Source organism: Teleopsis dalmanni, chromosome 2, assembly GCF_002237135.1.
Source record: "Teleopsis dalmanni isolate 2A chromosome 2, ASM223713v2, whole genome shotgun sequence".
NCBI lineage: Eukaryota > Metazoa > Arthropoda > Insecta > Diptera > Diopsidae > Teleopsis > Teleopsis dalmanni.
In genome coordinates, this window is record NC_051847.1 from 12,232,088 (window position 1) to 12,252,510 (window position 20,423).

General features: G+C 28.8%; 2 protein-coding genes across 2 annotated transcripts in view; both read right to left on the reverse strand.

The window, feature by feature from the left end:
• LOC119685949 overlaps positions 1 to 20,423 on the reverse strand; it is a 317,355-nt gene that overhangs the window by 233,929 nt on the left and 63,003 nt on the right. The window lies entirely within an intron of this gene.
• Positions 1,382 to 3,511, reverse strand: LOC119685950 (phosphorylated adapter RNA export protein-like). Its single transcript, XM_038100365.1, has 5 exons — positions 3,452 to 3,511; positions 2,586 to 2,817; positions 2,434 to 2,525; positions 1,554 to 1,659; positions 1,382 to 1,447 (listed from the first exon to the last, which is right to left on the reverse strand). The coding sequence occupies exons 1-5, from the start codon at positions 3,479 to 3,481 to the stop codon at positions 1,389 to 1,391; spliced, it is 519 nt and encodes a 172-aa protein (XP_037956293.1). The 5' UTR covers positions 3,482 to 3,511; the 3' UTR covers positions 1,382 to 1,388.

Sequence of the window (20,423 nt, forward strand, 5' to 3'; positions counted from 1 at the left end):
TTTTACTAAATTATAGTAACCCTATAAATCTTATATAGTCCCTTCGCCTTTAACATTTCAAGAACGTGGGTTAAGTTTTATTAACTCTATGCTTAATATTATTTGCAATAACAAGTATTAATATCCGTGTCGTATGAAGTTACATAGTGTGTGTTTGGGTTGCTGACTTTATTCAATACCTGTGTTGCTCAGATGTTTCTTGAGTATACACTAGCCATTCAATGATTCGATTAACATTCTCAAACTTGTCTTTAAAAATGCTAATGCAAAATACAGCTACATATTGCCTATTACAATTTAAAATGTTATAATTTGCAAAGAATTGCTTCCTGTTTTGTCTTTTATTGATTCCTTAGCACTTTCTCTCATCCTCTCCTTGGAAGTTCATTGACTTATTTTATTTTCTGTGTTCTGATATGTTTCAGAAATCAGCGTGGGTTGATTTTTTTATCAAACCTGCTTGATTTGATATCTATAGACATTCCCATATTCACTTAAAGTCAAATTCGTACAAGCTTAATGCTCGACTGACAAATTGACTTTCTGGTAGTATATGGTTATAATGTATACATGGATACTCTTAAACTTAAACTGTATTCGTTGCCGTGAATATCTGCTCGACAAATATTTGAAGAAATTATTTTCAGTTATGTACATTAGATAAAATTTGACTTCTACTAAAACTAAATGTCAAATCTTTGATATATATATTTGTCGTTAAACAACATGAATAACTACGCAATTATGAAATTTGTATCTGTTGTCAGCATCTTTGTATTGATATTCCTTATACTTGACACAGTTTCCTTATATTAAATTTTGAGTAAGTTGTACAAAATGTATCTGACATCTACTCCACCCTTATAATGATGTGTCAATCAAAAACATTGAAAGAAAAAATTTTTATTAAATTTGACTAAACATGAATGCTAAATAAATTTAATCAAATTGATCGATGTTAAAATCAATAAACCCAATTCATCAGAATTTAGTAAAAAGCGGAAGGATTTTTAAGTTTTTAATCTTTTTTTTTTAATATATCTTTTTTTTTTTGCATACAAAAAATGCAAAATATTTCAAAGTTTGATTTTCTTTATTATCTTACAAATCTGACTTATAAAGGCAACTTAGAAATCATTTCCTTAAATGTCCTGTAGTCTCTTGTCGTTGTTATTGTGGTGGCAACCATAGGCGATTGCAAACATAAACATGGCTTTGACATCTCTCAAAGTGAACAGTAGTTGTTGTTGGTTAAAGAAACTGTAGGGTTAAGGTTTTCAAAAAGTTGTAATGTAGACGCTGTAGGAGTAAGAAAAGAAAGTACAGTTGTCTGTCTAATAATTTAATATAAAATTTCAAAACTGCTCACATTTTTTTGTATCTTGTATTTATTTCTCTTCAGTAGTATCTTGTTTATCAAATGTTGTATTATCTTCCTCAACTTCATCTACAAAATAAAAAGGAAAATTAAATTTTAATTGATTTTAAAATAATTAAGAAAAAAAAAATACATTGATGAGAATCAATGTAAGAAATGTTATAATTTTGCTTACCGCGTCTGCTTTCTTTAAAAATAATATTAAAATCCACCGTTGACATTGGCACTGTTTTGAGTAGCTTACAGAACGTACCTGCTGGCGTTCTACGTCGACTTTTGTCCTATATCATAGAGAATAAGACAATTAAAATAGAGAATTCACAATAACTAATATTAACAAGGTATCGTTTAAAATATGGTAAAATAACATGTTTATATTACGAACTTTGATAGTGAAAGTCCACTTTCAGATCAAAACGATTTTTCAAAACTTGCTTTCTCATATAAAAATAGGTACAACCAAAGTTCACCATTGGCTTCATTAAAAGCTTTATTACATATTTAAGTACAGCGCCGAAAATAATGCATTATCAAAAAGTTTTTAGTAAGAAATGGCATATCGGTTTCATTTCCAACATGACATTTGCTTACAAAATATCTAATATCTAATATTATAGCGAAATTTATATGACTGGAAACGTACAAGAAATAAAAACATAACTAAAACAACAACTTTTAAAATAAAAACCGATAATGTAAACGCTTGACGTTTAGGAACTTCCTTTAGCAGAGCTAGATAGTTAAAGTTCATAATGTAAACATGGTATATAGATTTTATTATGCTACTACTAAACTATGTAAACTATATATATACGTTAACTTGAACATCAAAACGCAGATTCTGCGAAAAATGTCTTCATTGGTCATTTTTGTAGAATATACGACGTCCTATAAGTTCATCTTTCTGTCTTGAACTACTTTATACTTTATATTTAAAAATTAATTACTTATTTAATTTGCAAATAATTTAAAATTAATTTCATTAATTCATGTACTTCATATAAAAGTGGATAATAATAGCATAAAAAATATAAAGAAAAAAAATTGTAACTTTCCTTAACTAGCTGACCGCCATTACGTTCAATCAAACGTGTTTTGTTGTAAACCTCTAAAATTGTGTCTTGTCCAAGCAAAAGGATAGTTGACGCTATGAGGAAGAAATGATTCAATCGATATATTTATTCTATATCAAATGTTTTTTACTTACAGATTATATCTGTGTTTGTAGTTCTCAACTTTTGCGCAATTTCATTCACCACATCGGCATGGTCTCTACCACTAAAATCCTCTAAGTCCTTCAAATATATTGGAGGTCTTGTATTTTCTTTTTTTTTCTTACGTAAGCAAAACATAGGATCATCTCGATCGATGTACCGCTTGGCTGCCCTCAAACTGTATGTTGGTCTCTCAGGAGGCGCCATTGGGTTTTCCTCATTTAACTAAGAATGAATATCCACTAAATACCAATTCTAAAATTTTTTCTTTAAAAATTTGTCCTAAATGATAGATTAATGGAATGACCGCATTAATCAGTAGTATTCTGGAAAGAATCTCATTGAATTTGTTTTTTTTTTTTTTTCAAAAATTCGAGTATTTACGAGCATACACCATAGTTTATAGAAAATTCCTACATTTCAATTACATAGACCGGATTTTTTAATGGTGAATTTATATGTATATTATAATTTCCTTGTTTTAGAGTTTACAATCAATAACATATATGTATGTATGTAACAAAAAAAAACAACATGGCCGACCAATCCCTAGGACGGGCATATTTTTACATATAAAATAGCAAATCATTGTTGTTGCGTTACTAACTAATGAATTTAAATTACAAACGAAAGTAAAAGAGTAATACAATAAAACAATAATAAATAAAATAATAATAATCCAGGAATAAATAAAACTTTTATAAAAAAATTTTACACATACACATTTCACAATAATTTCTATACTAAAGTTAAAACAATGTATGTACCCTTTATGTTATAAGAATTTGGAATTGTAATAAATTATTCCTTTTACTTATTGAGCTTTAATCTAAAAAAGCACTTTTAAATAAGAACTTACATAAGAATACATGTCTAGTTCCTCTGTCATTTTTTACACGTACTTCAATTTAGTCCACTTCGTTTGCCGACTAGTTTAGAACTAACGAATATAAACGACGAACAATGAAGGTCGATCTAATACGACGCCTGCTTATTGTCATTTATTACAATCGCAATCAACTCTATAAATATACAGCAATATATGTCAACTTTTCATATACAATCCACACAAAATCCATTCAAAGAAAAACTTATGAGATCTGATATATCTAAAGTCCTAATCATATTCAATGTTGCATGTGAAATTCAAGGAACTTAAAATATTTTCGTGTTAGGTTGCGGCAAAGTATGGATTAGAACGAAATTAAGGAAAATGGCCTTAATTCTGTTCAAACGAAGGCTGAAATTAAGGAACATTTCAAATGCAACTATGCGTAAGATAAATTTTTAGCTATAGATAATGTTGAGATAACGAAAAAGAGACATTTTTTTTAAATAAATGTTAGTGACAGTTGGCTTTAATAAAACCGGGAAAAAATGTTAAAAGTAGTGCAAATTTTTAAATTGAGTGTAGATAAAAAACTGCAACTGTTATTAATTTAAAATAGAGTGAAAAATAATAATTCACATACCTGAAATCCACTTAAGCTAATAAAACTATTGAATGCCATCCTTTTGATTTGTAATAATCAACTTTTAAAATTTCCCAGATACAAATGTTGTATGGAGCATGTAATTTTTAACATTCGATTTGTAAACAAAGAATATATGATTTTCATTAATTTGAAGCAGTATGAACACTTTCAAAATCAACTTTATTTAATTTCTTACGAAATTAAGGAAATTTGGCTGTCTGAACGTAGTATTTATCCAATTAAGAGTTTACTTAATTCAATAAAGCGCTTACTAAATCTTAAAGGGCTTACTAAATCTTATACGACTTACTTAATACAATCTTCATTTAAAATTCTTAATTTATTTTAATTTGTTATTTATTAAGTATTTATTTTAAAATAATTAATATTTTAATTAATGTAAATTAATAATGATTATATCTTATTTACACAACAATTGCTTTTAAATGACTGATTTAAATTGTTCATATCAAACTAAGAATTGAAAGAGAAGGCGGAATGTTTTAATATTTTGTTCTTTATAGATGTTATCATCATTTGTCCAAACTTTTTTATCTTCATCTAGAATTTATTCTTATAGCTGTCAATAATTTTATTGACCATTCACGTAATATTCATAAGCTTTTGTGATATAAATTGCATCTGTCAGCCAACTACGTATCTATTTATGGTATTTCGCATCTTATTCATTTCATCAAAGATAGTCAATTTATCATTAGCAAACCACTTTTTATTCGATTTTAATAGGTTTTTGTTTGGCAATTCAAATTTACCATAACAAAAGGCATTTAGTTCATTGTTTTATATATAGTAAATTGGTTTGCATTGTTTAAATAATCAAATATTTATAAGTTTTTAATTTTATCATGTATAACAGAAACCTCAAATGTGATAAAAATGCCTGAACTATTAGTTTATAATTAATTTAATCAACTGAGTTTAATCAATTAGGGTATAGCCTTTACGTTTCTGGTGAATCCATTTGAAAAATGCTGATAAATTAAATAAAAATATTTATAACAAATTGATTTATCTTTTTGTCAATTTGTAATTTATTATTTTTGATTAACAAATTTACATATTTTCACAACACAAAAAAAAAAAAAATTGCATCAACAAATTATTTTACTATATTATATTTATTGTAATTTACTTATTTGAAAGGGTTTTGATTTATTTGCATATGTTGCCAGACAAAATTTTTGAATGTTATTCAAATTTAATAGATAAAATATTTGAATGCCTAAAATTGTCAATATTAATTTATAGGCTTAAATTTAAACTTTAAACCTAGAATGATTGTAAATAAATCAATTCATTTATACGAAGCTTTAAGTTTACTAAATGTGTTTAATATATGTATAAACATATGCTATTCAAATTCTAATGCATATATACGATATAGTATTATAAGTTATAATAATATTATTATGTTGAGGCTAGTTGAGTCAGTGCACTTAAGCACTTCCAGTTATGGTATAACTTCCAGTTATGGTATATACAATAGATGCATCTTTACTTAATTAAGAGTGCGTTGAGTATTAAAATATAAAGGAAAACGATCCTTTGTCGGCATATAAATAGATGTGACAATTTTTATATTAATATCTACGCAAAATATTTAAAAAAATTTTACTCCCTCTCAGTTTGTGTTTGTAGTAGATTCATAATTTTTAAATTAATCAAGCTTTGTGATACTCTCTCTTAAATAAGAAAATAAAGTGGCAGGTAAGCGCACCAAAAACACAAAAAAAAGGAAAAAAATAATAATTTCATTAAAGGAATATAATAATTGTTGAACAAAATTCCCTCTGGTGAAGAGTTTCTGAACAATCACATCTGTGTAAGGTTTTTAAATTTTAAAATCTTTTCGATTTCTTCTATTTTGAAACTTTCTCAGCTTTTCCTTTTGTGTTGTTTTTTTTTCTACACAACTTTTTCGTTGTCAAAAGTTTTTTGTGTAGACAAATCTTTTTAATTTATTGGAATATTTTGAAAGATTAAATACCAAAATTATTTCTATACAAAAGGCCGTGCCTGAAATAAGAGCACAAACGCCTGCTAATACCCACCAAGAATTTTTCAAATATTTGATAAATTGCATTATTTGTCTCCAACGACTTTTTGGCCAAGAAATAAAAATATTTTAAAATTTCTGAAAAGAAAAAAATTTTTGAAGAGATGAATTTTTTCACAGACAAATCGATCATTAACATCAACGAGTGCTTGTGCCGCGGTCGAGTAGTGACAACCAAAAAAGTATCGCTCCACATCCACTGCGAGGCGCTCAACCTATAAAAACGTCAACGCAAACGTAAATAGCAAATTCGCTTGCAAGTCTCCATTGGACGAGATGTGCGGAAATTGTGTGGAAGATGTGAAACGGAAAGTGTTTGCATTGGAACAGAGTTTTACTTTTGTTTTTCTATTTATTTTGCTTCCTTTTGTTTGTTTAATTTTTGGCTTGCATTAAATCGTTTTAATTTTTAATTTTTACTTCTTTGAACCGAAACCCAATGAAAGCAAAATGAGAAAATGTCATGGGAATTTAGAGGCCATTAATAAAGTCGCATCATAACATTTGCTGGCTGGTATTTGTCAGGCTATGAGTGCTCACGACAGAGCGGTGGGTAAGATTTGACTATACTCCATAAATTCTTTGCTGCTGGCTAAAGCTCTTATACATAGGCCTCGAGTGTGTGTGTATACAAAACATGGAAATTAAGCAAACTTAAGTGTTCACATTAGAGAAATTAATCATTCAATTCATTGTGTTAAGTTGCCCGACAAAGGCAGAGCGGAAGCCAGCCAAGTTGTGTCAAGTCAAAATGGCATCATTTATTCTTGCATTTTATTGAGTGTTTTACGATCAAAAATGGGGACAACATTTAAATGTTTCTATACAAACTATGGATAAGTTTAATATATCTAAAGCTGTATGTTGTATGTTGTATGTTGTTATCACTACGGAAGCATTAAAAAGTGCTGTATATTGTGCGAGTGGATGAGCATAAATAAAAATAGTGTAAAGCAGCGTTTACAACATGTTTTTTATTTATGTTCACATCCATTCATATAAATTTTTTGCTCACCGGAAAGTGGGCGTAGAGCTTAATTGATAGTCGCAGTAAATTTTTTTTATACTAACAACTCTGTAAACCAAGTTCTAGGCACGTACACAAACAAATTAAATTGATAAATGGCCATTTTAACATTTTATGCAGGTAAAAGTCAATTAATTAATTTCATTTTTATATCAAGTTTGTTTTTAATTGGCTAATTTTTCAAGCGTACTAAGGGAGAAATAGCAAAGCTAGCTTATAGGAAAATTGAGTGGGAATTTTCACATAATTTATTTAAAATGATACATAAACTATACGAATGAAGTACTTTGCACCTGAAATATATTAGCACAATTTAAAATTTTAGAAGTTAATAATTTTAAATAAGAACAAAACTTGATTTATAAATCTATTTATGTCATTAAAAAAGAAATCGTTATAATGAAAAATAATAGTAAGTAATAAAAAAATAATACAAATGAAATCTTTATTTTGTATATTTGCATTGTAAACCGATTAGTTTTGTAACCGCAAAATATTGAGTTTTTCAGTGGTATGATATAAAGCTTTTAGTTGACTTCAGTTTCAACCACAGATTTAGTATAGATAATTTAACAAAACCAAAGGAATAAAGCATAGCAGAAATGAAAACATTGCATTGCTTCACGCTTTCCAACACTGAAGCAGCGCTCTAATGTACTTTCATTCATGCAAAACCCTACATTTTATTTCCATTCCCATTTCCTGTGCCATTGCATCATTCAAGGTACCTGCACTCAACTGTATTATTTACCAACATTTCTAATTTTAATAAAGTTAAAAAAAATCATTTTGCGATTTTCTTGCAGGATTTGTGGAATCAGATTTGCATGTTTTACTTAAACTTTTCATTCTCCCCCTTTCATTTTACGGTGTATATATTTTCACTGCAGCACTCATAAATGTTTTGCTTATATAACAATATTTTAGCCATAATTTTTCCGTACTTCTGTGAGCTTTCCTCCTGCTTTTCTCCTGCTTTCTCTGAATTTTTCACAATAGACTTCACCATGCAATATCAAATCTACATCAATTGTTAACCCAAATTGTTACTGCACAAATGAGATTTGATTAAGTTGGGCAAAATCTGGCAAATATCTAAAATAAATTCCGAATTATTACAGAAAAAATATTGCTTATATTAATTTTATTTAAAATATGTTTGTAATATTTTTCAGGATTATTTATAAATTTATGTTTATACAGAGCAAGAATGAATTTTTATGGACTGGATTTTGTATATTTTTATCGTACTGGAGTTGTTAAATGAAATGTTTTATGAGATTCAAATTTATGTAATATTATTATACAGTTTTAAAGTATAATATATATGCGAGTATATAACTTAATTTTGTTTGAATAGAATTATAAATCCGTTAATATGATAGGTACACATCGAATAATTTAGGTTAAGAGCGGAGTCTTTGAAGTAGGTATCTTCTTGCATATAATAGTTATTGACAAATTATGAAGACCATCAAATGAAAAGTTTAAAATCCTTTTTAGTCACGGAATCACCCTCAACGTAGATAACAGATATCTTAATAAATAATGTGAGTTCTGTTGGGAGATATTCATCAACTGTATAAGAGAAACAGAGTTTGTAGTTCGATATCGACCCAAATAATAGTGTTATAGTCAAGCCTTTTGTCCGCTCTACTGCTGAAAAATAAGTTGAATATGATTAAGAACATCTAAACGATATGCAAATGTCCCACTTTTACAATACAAAGACATTACTTATTAATAATCTAGAAAGTTGAGACTTTTGAAAACGTTACACAATAAGACAAATAAGGGTTGTCTATAATGATTCATAAGAGGATTGGTTAAGTTAAGAGGTTTAAGAGAAGTTAATATAAATATCAAAATTTCTAATGGAGAAATTTGTTAAATTTCAAAAAAAATTCCATTCTTTTACTATTTAAGCAACCTTAGTAATCGTCAGTATTCTATAAGTATTCTATATTCCTTTCTACACTGAACTATGAGTATTCTATATTCATTACAACAATGATGAGTTCATATATAATATGCTAATACCCCAATGTGCGAACTGTATAGGGTTTATATTATATTACCGGACTGATTTGTCTGCGAGGTTATTTTCTTTACTATCTATCTATATGTTTAAGAACCCAATAAAGAAAAATCTTGTGTTGCTTTATAGTTAGTAGTAAACTTTTAGTTTTCACCAAACTTTAGTACAGTTTGAAAGTAATATATATAATTTATATTTTAGTAGACCTTAGTTAGATAATGTCTTATGCTTATAATATTTGCTAAACGCGTGTTTTGGGAATATCAGTTACAATACCGTATCACATCGTTTCAATTATAAAGGAAAATTAAAGCCTCCAAACATTTGTTTTCTCTTGATGTTTGTATAAATTATTCTATGTTTAAATAGATTTCACTGAATAATTCAAACTTTCCTTAACTAATCTGTTGTTTATCATTTTTGCTTGCAGGTAAGTGAAACATGAATGAAGTGCCAACATTTAATTAAAATCGTAAGTAAACTCAATACCTGTAAACAATTTGGGTTAACAGCAATTGTGGCAGAAAAGATGTTGCAAGTAAGCAGAATGTTGTGATGTTGATTGAATGTAACCACAATATTGCTAATAGCAAAACAATATCAAAAGCAGAAAAGTGGAGCACTCTACAATGGAAGACCGAGTGAGATAAATCGACCAGCAGAAGTAAGTCGAGGGGTTACTAAATTCATGAGATAAATCTTTTGTTTAAAGCTTGCGTTTTGGATTGAATAATTTAAAAATGATTCTTATTAGAAATAAACTGGCAACATCACTCGATTGTGGGGAAAATCTTTAACCTGCGTTTCTATGAAATCAACCAACCAACCAATCAACCGCGGGTAATACTAGATATGTCTTCATAAGCAAATAGTGCAGAAGTTCACATGAAAACTCAATCGTTTTGTGTGTGTAATTCAATACGTTTTGACAATAAAAACGTTTTCGTGTAAATTGGAAGTCGATACTTGCGTTATTTGCTCCAATTTTCTTCTATATAGAATTGGTTTCTTTTGTTTTCTCTGTCTTTTATTGTGTCGTTTCTTTTTCATAAAAATAAACGGCACAGTAAGAAATCAAAGCAATTGTTTTATTGCCAACATAAAATTAAATCGGCTGAGCCGATTTTGCCGATTGTACCGATTGTACGGATTGTACGGATTGTACCGAGATGTGCTTGAACCAAATTGAACCTCGTTGGCTTAGAAACGTGAGCGACACTTCCAAGAAAAGTAATCTCAATTTTTTATTCCTACAGAAATACCATAATAATAAAATAAATGCAGAATTATATTTCTGAATAGAAATGCTGAGATTCGTGCAGAATTGTTTATAAACAATGCGCACATGGGCACATAATTTAATATACACGCACACCTTCACGTTTGTGCGGTTGTTTGTATGCAAACAAATGTGCTGAGCAAGTGTCAAAAGTACATTGACAAGTGTGCACAATGCCTTCGTAACCGATTTTTACTTTCCGGTGCCGCTTTTGTGTGTCACTCAACGCAGCTTGTGAAGAAAAGGCATTCAGAAAAGACTCGTTTAAGCGAATCCGATTTCGGAACACAAGTGTGCGCCAACTGTGGGGAAGGTCGTATAGAATTGAGAATTGCACTACGTGATTTCTGTGAAGACCATGAATTATGAGGTGTAAGGATTTCTTTGATGTTTTAGAGGTCACGTTAAGTAGCCGTGTGAGATATTTAAGTAAATGTACATAAAAGCAACAGATTGAAACACTGAAGTAATTCTGCTTTCTCATTTATAACTTAAGTAAATAAATGTCGCTACTTCCGATTTACAGAAAATTTTTATAAGGGTAAGAGAAAAAATACAACAGCGGCGTCTTCAAACTTAACTATAACTTCTGCAGAGTTATTATCTCTTTGCTAGATATTACACTACTTTATCTATAGTAATATCTATAACAATCTATAATAAGATAATGACACAAATTAAATTAAACCTATAACAGCTGTATGTATTAATCATAAAGTTGTGAATTCAATATAGATAATATTTAAGGATTGTTCAAAGCTGTGATGAAATGATGACATCGAAGCTGATTTGCAAAAGATTGAATAACAAAGATTGTACTTTATGTTACAGCGTATTGTTGAAATAAATTAAATAGAAAACATTAGTTGAAAGACTAAAGGCCACTCGGTATTGTATGAGTGTGAGTTTATCTTAATTCAAGATTCTCTTATCTCACATCAGATCACTTGTTATTCTAAACATAAAGATCATATTTTTATTAAGTTTAACTCTTCATGTCTTCAAACTTTCTCATTAAACTTGTGATCCGGCAAGTACAAGTGATAATCCATTTAAAGAAGAGACATTCTTTTAATCCGTCTTACTTAGCTTAGAACAATAAGATACTTCACCTAAATTTATCTACTGTCACGGGTCTCTGTACTATACTACAGTTCTGGTGCACGATTGCTGTTTTAAGGAACTTAAGGTAAAGATACTTAGATTTTGCATCAAAAAATCAAATTGTCATGAAACTGGCAACTCTTCAGTGTTTTCTTGTTTGTTGTTTCTTGTGGTTTCCTAAAACATGCATTTGGAGAAGGGTCTACCTCTCTCAGTAGATAAAAGCTATTTCTTCTTTCTCTTCTGATTCACATATACGTCTGTAGACATTAAAATTTTCATAGAAACTATCTGTTATAACATTTTGATAATATGACGAAATAGAAAACAATTTAAAACTAATTTCTTATGTTGCCAAGTGTTTAATACTAGTATAATTTTAAAAATCTGATGTAAATTATATTATTTAAATGCTTCAGTTCTTTAGTTAATCATAAAATTTATATTTTGAAACACTTAAAAGAGCAAACAGTTTATATGAATATGAATAAATTAAGCCTGATCCGGAAAATTGACGAAGTGATGCAATAGAATTGAGAAAAAACCAAACATATTTCTTTATCTAACTCATGTTGTTGTTGTTATGACCCGTGGGAACCTGCTTGTGTTTTGTCACTTGTTCGTCGTTCGTAAAACTAAAACTTATCTAACTTATCTGTCTCTTCTATTTATCTATCTTACTCATCATCCTTTTGTCTTTGTCTTACCATTTTCAATATTCTTGGTATTCTTGGTATGCTTGGCAAGTTTGTTTCCGCTATATAGACTCTGAGATCAGTGGAACTCAAGTGATAGGATATAAGCTTAAGGCAATAAGAGACTTTATCGTAGTCTTTTCTTTGTCATTGATCTTATTCTTCTCAATTTTATTTTCGCCTTGTGAGCTTTTAGATCAGTGTAAAGTGTGCATATGGATTATTTCCAAGATACTAAACACTGTATTAGGTAATATTATACTTAGTGAAGTAATTATAGGTAATTATAGGTTTTAGTGAAGTAGTAGTTTGTAGTTTTCTAAGAACTTATAAATACTTTGTACTTATCTCGAAGATAGTCTCATCTATTTATCAATAGAACTGAACACTACTCCACGAAATATAGTGCCATTGTCAGAAGCGTGGTTAAATCAGGGGGTTATTATGCAAAAACGGTTACCGCTGGCATGACTTAAATGCAAAATGAATACAATTTACAAGATGTGTGCGTGTTCTTAAACATTTGAAATTACACTAAAGTTTGCACGAATTCACTTCACAAAACACGCACTTTATGTTTCCCGAGTTATTATGTGATTTTGCGAAAATGAAAAGCACATACTTATGCCTACTCGTACACCATATATATGTATCTTGTATGTATATATCTAAGAACAAAATATGCGTAACTAAGCGTTGATTTTGACAGTATTGTTGACGCCATTTTGTAGATACGAGCACTTCATGATTTTGCAGGCTTTCATTTCTTTATTTATCCCGTCGACATTAAAATTTTATTTTATTGTATGACTACATAAAGTCAAATTATTATTATAGTAAATGTCGAATAATGTATATACTTACCACGTGTTCTTTTTTTTTCTGGTTCTGGTTTTCTGTTTTTCTTACTTTTGACTGTTAGAAAGGAAAATATAAAATTTTATTCATGCCATTCATGGATTTCATTTTAAGTATGTTATATATAATATATTCTTGTAATAGGATTTTTCGTATATGAGTATATTTAAGTACATTCATACATCCATTTTTTTTAAATTGTATGATTACTGACAGATAGAGTAGCTGATTCAGATAGTTTTGAAAATAATTTTAAAAATTGTGTGACTTTTTTGAGATCGACTTAATATTTAAACTGATATAAGTAATAGTTATATGAGAAGTTCACAATTCATATCACAAGAAATGTGGAAGAGAGAAAAGCTACAGCTATTACTGATTTAAGATGATCTTCAGTTTTAATTTTGTAGCTGTCATTTTACTTTGTATTATTAATAACATTATGGTTTAGGTTGAGTCTTTTCAACAGATTGAATCAGATATAACAAATTCCAACCTCACGATATTTTGAGCGAACTTTTCCATCAATCGCAGGTCCGCAATGTATGCACCTTAATGCACTACTTCACCCATGTTGTAGAGGTAGCTGTTGAAATGTCCAGAGTCAGAGAGAATTTGAGTTATATAGTAATAAATTTGTCTGAAGTTCATTGCTAGCCAGTTTTTAGCTCTGGAATGAGCCTTATCAATTGCTGTCCATATTGTTGTTCATCATACGCTTTGTTTACCAACATGTCTTTTGCTCTGGAACCCGTAGATCAAATATTGACACTTATCACTTGCAACGCTCGCACGGAAATAATTCGGTATGCTAAATATACTCTAAAGGCACTACTTTATATTAATCATAACTGTTAACTTGGGAGTGATATTTCATAAAGAGCATAAAAAAAATTAAAGAATACTGCATCAGTATTTTTTTGCTTTGTAGGTTCTTAATATTATGTAAGCTTTATTTTACCAGTTAAAAAAAAAATTTGTCTAAAGAACTTTGCAGCAGAACGTCTTTTGTGAGAATTATGGTATACTTTATTTCAGAAATATATTTTATTGGAAATGTATACTTATTTTAGAAATAAAACGCTTTGAAGTATATATTTACATTAAAACTGCAAAACTAGTTATTTAAAACTTACAAAAAAATTATTTTCAATATATTTATATAATAATTAATTACAAATAAAAGTGCCTATTCTATAAAAAATAACCCTTTCCTTCGCAGTGGTAACGTAAAATAGCGGGTATGAATGCTATGTTTGAGGGCTAGTTTCCCAAATTGGCCATAAGGGTTCAGAACTGTTATGAAAATTATTTGACAGTTTTTCTGAACGTTGGACATAGCTACCAAAATTTTAATTGCCATGTTTATACGTCAATATAAATACTGGAGAAGCTTAAATGAACCTTAGAAAATCTTCTTATTTGATAAATCATCTGTTAAAACCAGCAGCTCTACCATTATTGTAGCGCTGTTCAGTGATGAAGCTGTTGATGACATAATCACATATATATTTTTTTAAATATATTTTTAATTAAAATTATTTTCCTCAAAATTACTAAAGCATTTCAAAGTTTAAATATCCATTTCCATACCCTTTCACTTGCTTCAGTGTGTTTGAACATAAAGCATATGACAATCGTACAATCGTACAATGTGATCCATCTACATAACCTTTTCAATGCGAAGGTAATGTGTTGAAAGATTTCTAACATTTTCATTTGGTTCCAGTTTGTTGCTTTTTGCCACTTTCTTCCCATCTTTGATATAAAATTGCAGATACGGATACGGATACATATACGCATTCATTGTAGTGTTATGCAATTTAGAGAGTTACGTTTTGATATGCCACAGTTTCATCTCTACAATTATATAAAATTGTATCACACATATTGCTTTCAAGATTTCTATTCAACCAAGAAATTTGCAGGCAAATAGTTTTAACTTTTTCCTTAACCTCAAAAGGATATAACCCATCAAACGAAGCATGAAAATATAGTCAGCAGCTATTACGACATACTATCACATAGTTCCACAGTTTCACAGTTCCACAGTAGAATTTTAACTATAAATGCCTTAACAAAGTTTTCGAATTCAAGTAAATTAAATACAAATAAAAATCTATAAAATGCCTGGAATATGTTTTTATATGGGGAAGCACACATTTAAATTTAATTGTGTTTAGACAAAAGTAAATAGTTTCATGTTTTAAACAAGTTCGTGTGGGTTGAACTGTAATTTCCCTACAACGTTTATGCGACCAAAGTGGGGAGTGTGATTGTGGGTAGCCGGAAAGGTTAGAAATATAAGCATTTCACCTTCTTCTCAAACGTTCAATTGTCTGACTGTTGGCATATGTATAGTATCTATCTGTACGCCATCTACACAAAGTTTTAGTGGAAACTATTTAACGGAGGAATGTTGTACTGTTTCCTTAAGCGTCTGTAAATTCTATTAAAATTTTTCACATTGAGTTGAGCTCCGTATCTGCTAAATGTAGCAAAGAAATTTTTTTATACGTTTAAATATGCATGACTGTCTGTCCGTCTGTATAGCCTGTCTTTCCTTGTATCCTTGAATCCTTTGCTTGTGCACCTGACTTGTATCTTGGCATGTACATATGTAAATGGGTTGCTAAAGCGATGTAGCGATTTTTGTAGCGCTGTTTTTGGCGCTTAATAATTCAAAAAATTCCCCCTTTAAATTGGACTCTTTTGTACTTTTTTTATATTTTGCATAGAAATTGATGAGCAATGAAAAAGGAATGTAATTTATTTATATTAGAATTTTTGCCTTTTCCTTGTTGTTCGTTTGGCACAAAGCAGCGAATGCCGTAATATTTTATATAAAACAAATAATCTGTTTTTAAAAAGTTCTTGTTCTTTATTTAGCAAAGTTAAAAATTGCTTAATCGTCTGTAAATTTTACATTAAACTTTTTCTTATAAATACAAATAAATCATTTAAAGTTGCCTTCAGACTTCAGAATTTTCACTTGTTATTTTTTAGTATGGGTTTCCGTTTTCATATATATTGTATAAATAAAATAAAAAACTTTGGAAATATTTTTATATATAATATGAAAAAAAAAAAGAAATCATTAAGCTTAAGTATTTTTTTAACACTCTAATAACTTAGCAAATTGAAAACAAACTTCAAAGTTAAGCACTCCAAACATGGGTTATACTACAGAAGACTACGTCATACCACATGCTGCATGAATGGGCCACACATGTGGCCACTTCCCATGAGCCAAATCGAAAATCACACTATAAACAGATTTTATTTGAATTTCATAAGCAAATCGATTTTTAAGAGTTTTAATTTTTTTTTTCTTTTTTGTTTTAATTCATTAAGATATTCTTACTTAATTTATCACTGAATGAGGTTATCATATATATAGAAATACTATTTCATTGGCGCGCTCTTTCCAAATATTTTGACGTATTTCTTAGTATTTATTTCTAAATGTACTTAATTAGATATATTTTTCAAATTAATTTGTGCATAATTAATGCATTTTTCCTTAACTTGTTAAATGAGCCGTGCCTCCAGTGTCTACAAGAAAATGTTTAGTTTTCAAATTAATACAATTTGGCGCCGATTAAGTCCAAACATTAATCAAATTATATACAAAATGATAGGAAATGCATTAATTATAGTCTGAGGTGTTGATTGATTTACTTAGTAGCAAGCGGGGATTATTTACATAAATGATTTAGCATTAGAAACTCAATTATTTGCTATTGATTTATACAATATTTTATAGAAAGTAGCGCATATATAAAATAAAATATAATATAGATTTTCTTAAATTGGTTTTTTGTTTCCTGGAACTGTATACATTTATTTCCTGTGGATTTTATTTAAAAGCGCTATGGGAGATTTTTTATTAGAACCCATGTACTAATAAAAGGTATCGAAAGTATGAAAAAATGTGAACGCTACTAATTAAATTAAAGAATATTGAATAATTTACTTTTTTTAAAGTTAAATTTAGACTTGCTAGTATGTATTATTTTGAAGATAGGTATTGTAAAGAGAGCATCGGAGAACAAATAAAGTATATACATACTCAAACAGTACGAGGAAGCGAAATGATCTCGTTATGAACTGACTGTTTGTAACTTTTAACTCAAATTAGCTTCTTAGATTTCGGATTAAATGGTACGGATTTTGCAGGTAAGATTTTTATATAACTTTGATGAAAATTTTTACGAAAAATATTGTTTCCTTATTTTTTAAGAAGATCCTCTCAGTTTAAATTGAGAGCTTAGATAATCTGTGAAGAACTATATTTTCACATACATGTTATGAAAAAAGGACATCTTCGATGATATGAAAGTTTCTGTGTTTTTAATATACGAACAGTTGCAAGTTATATAATTTTAGGTATATGTTGAATAGCTGCCTTGCACTAATGCATAGACGAAAGAAGGCCTTAAATGAATACTTAACATCTGATGATGAATTTAGACTTCGAAGAATAGGACAAATACAACTATTTATTAAAGAGTGAGTAGGTGGCAATACACTGTCCCTTCTTTATAAAGTAATAATAGATATAGTTGACTAAATTTCGGCTTCACGTCTTTACGATTGGGAACCGTCACCTCTTCCTCCGTTTGAATTACCTCATTATTTTTGGCAAAACTAATAAATATTTCAATGTATAAATTAATTAAAAATGGCTGCAAATAGTTATTTCAAAATAAAAACATCATTATTACTAACTGGCTAAACTGATAATCTTTCATTTCATGCATTTTTACACATTAGAATTTGCATAAATATTTTCCTTTCCTTTCTGGATTTTGTTGGCGTCAATAAAAAATTTTCAAAACGACTTTTTAATCCAATTTAATTCTTCATTTTCCATTCATTCAACTATGATTTATTTCTGATACACAATCAAAAATTTTGATGAATTACTTTTTCAAACTGTTGTGTCAACCTTTTCGCTCTATAAACTGTCCATTTATAGACATGTTTACATAAATTAATAAATATGGGTATACATAGTTGTGTCCACACATCACTCACTTGTGAGAAGGTCTTATCGAAATTCAAAAGATATTTGCTTTTCAGGCTACTCAAATAGTGTTAACAATATTTGTTGTTGGTGAAATGAGTTTGTAGACACTTCAAAAATAAATAAGATTTAAAATTTTAAAATATCTAATAGAACGATATAAGCAATCATTGGGTTTCAATATTTACAAGCTTAAAGGAAAATTAATCTTAATATCAGAATCAGAATTCTTAAGACAGGAAGCAGATAAGCGATGTTCAAAATTTGTAAACGTGGGCTTCACACACTCAATGAAGGCGGCGGACCTTGAGTAAATAAAACTCTTTTTATGATTTTAAAATTTGATAAAATATTTGATTTAATTTTTTTTTTTTTTATTACACGAATTTCATATATATTTAGTGTTTTCTACATACTCGTATTAAGAATGCTTCAATTTCAAAGTAAAGCTATAAAACAAAACGTGACTTCAATCGAATTTTCTGGGAAATAAAACTATAAACTTCGTATGGTTATTGGAATGGGTATTACAAGAGAATAGAAGGGAACAACCTGAAAGACTTTAATATAAATAAATTTTATTGAATTATTTTCTAGGAAATAAAAAATAATATTTTAAGATAATTCAAATTATTTTCTTTCAAAAAAAATCATTGGTTCATATATGTATTAAATATTAATTACGTTAAAAGTCACTCTATTTGTTCTACTAACATTTCTAATTGATTTACTTGAGCTTCTTGTGTACATTATGTTCTTTAAACCTAGTACGAAACGAAGCAATAGCTTCGTTTAGTACGAAATATTAGAGTTTTTTAAATTATCGATATATTTTAATACAAAGATGTTTATTTTTGTGGCGAATAGCTTTTAATTTAATAGTTTTCAACTAATGTCTGAACACAGATTAATAAACAACTGTTTTATGTAAAGATATAAATTCTATTTGATATTGTCTTCTTAAAGTTGTATATATAAAAATTATGCTATGAATATAAAATTAAAAAATCATTCAAAATTTTAATGCAAGACATTCTTACATTCTAGTTAATAAGGATGTTTGAGCTATCTAAATTAATTATTTTAATTTATAATGAAAAACAAATTTTTTTAAATATTTTTCTTTTCTGTTCTTTCATATGTATAACAACATTGTATTCTTCTATTTTCTTGAATGGCTTCTCTCTCTAATATAACACATTGCACAAGTTGCTTTAGCTGCTCCCTCATTTTCACATATTTTACTTTAATTTCTGATTGCTTTTTCTGATCTGATCCGATTCTGATCTCTTTTCATTCTCCTTTCTCTCTTCTGCAACCTCAACTCTGTTCTGCTAGAGAAGGATACCTTACCATAACTGCAGAGATGAATCAGCTCTTTAACTAGAAGATTACCTGAAATGTTGCGCCAATAGCGACTTCTCTCGGCTGAAAACCGTTTGTCAATAAGAGACTCAGTTGTAGACCAAATTAATCCGCAATATGGTTCTCGTTCACAGATTTGAATGCCAGATCCTGACCTCGCAAGACTGTCAGCGGACTCATTACCATTGATTCCTGTGTGACCAGGTACCTTTCGTTTATTTCGGAATGAAAAATATGTGTTTCTTGCGTCTTTCGTTTTCATTTTGTTTTTTTATCAGCTTCTCAGTCTTACGTTTGATCTCCCTTTTCATAGTTTTGTATAGTTTTCATAGTTTCTAATTCTTTTTGTATCTCTTTGTCCATCCTTCTTTTCTCCTTTCGTTTTGAGAAATTCTAATAATTATGGTATTATAAAATGTGAGATTCCTAAAAAATATTTTACTTTACTAAAAATCAATTATTTCGAATCTATGTACTTCTAAGTACCCATCTGCAAATAAATAAGCAAATAAAATCAGACTTCCATAACTTGAAATCTTATAACTCGAATAGTTCCGATTCCGATTAATTGAAACTAAATAGAGTACTACAGGATTTAAAGAGCAAATAACATAGAATTCTTTAACTCGATGTCTTTAAAAGTCGAACCCTTTGTTTGGAAAATGATTATTTCAGTTATGGAAGTTTGACTGTAGATGGAATAAAGACAAAGTTCTACATAATTATGTGTGTATATGAATTTGTATGTAAATTTGTCGCACATTTCTCTTCATTCTAGTTTTGAGAATACATAAAACACATATACACTTCAAATAATTTTATTAGGTAGATTATTTTATAACATATATTATATTCTCTTTTTGTTTATATTTTACGCTTTTTAA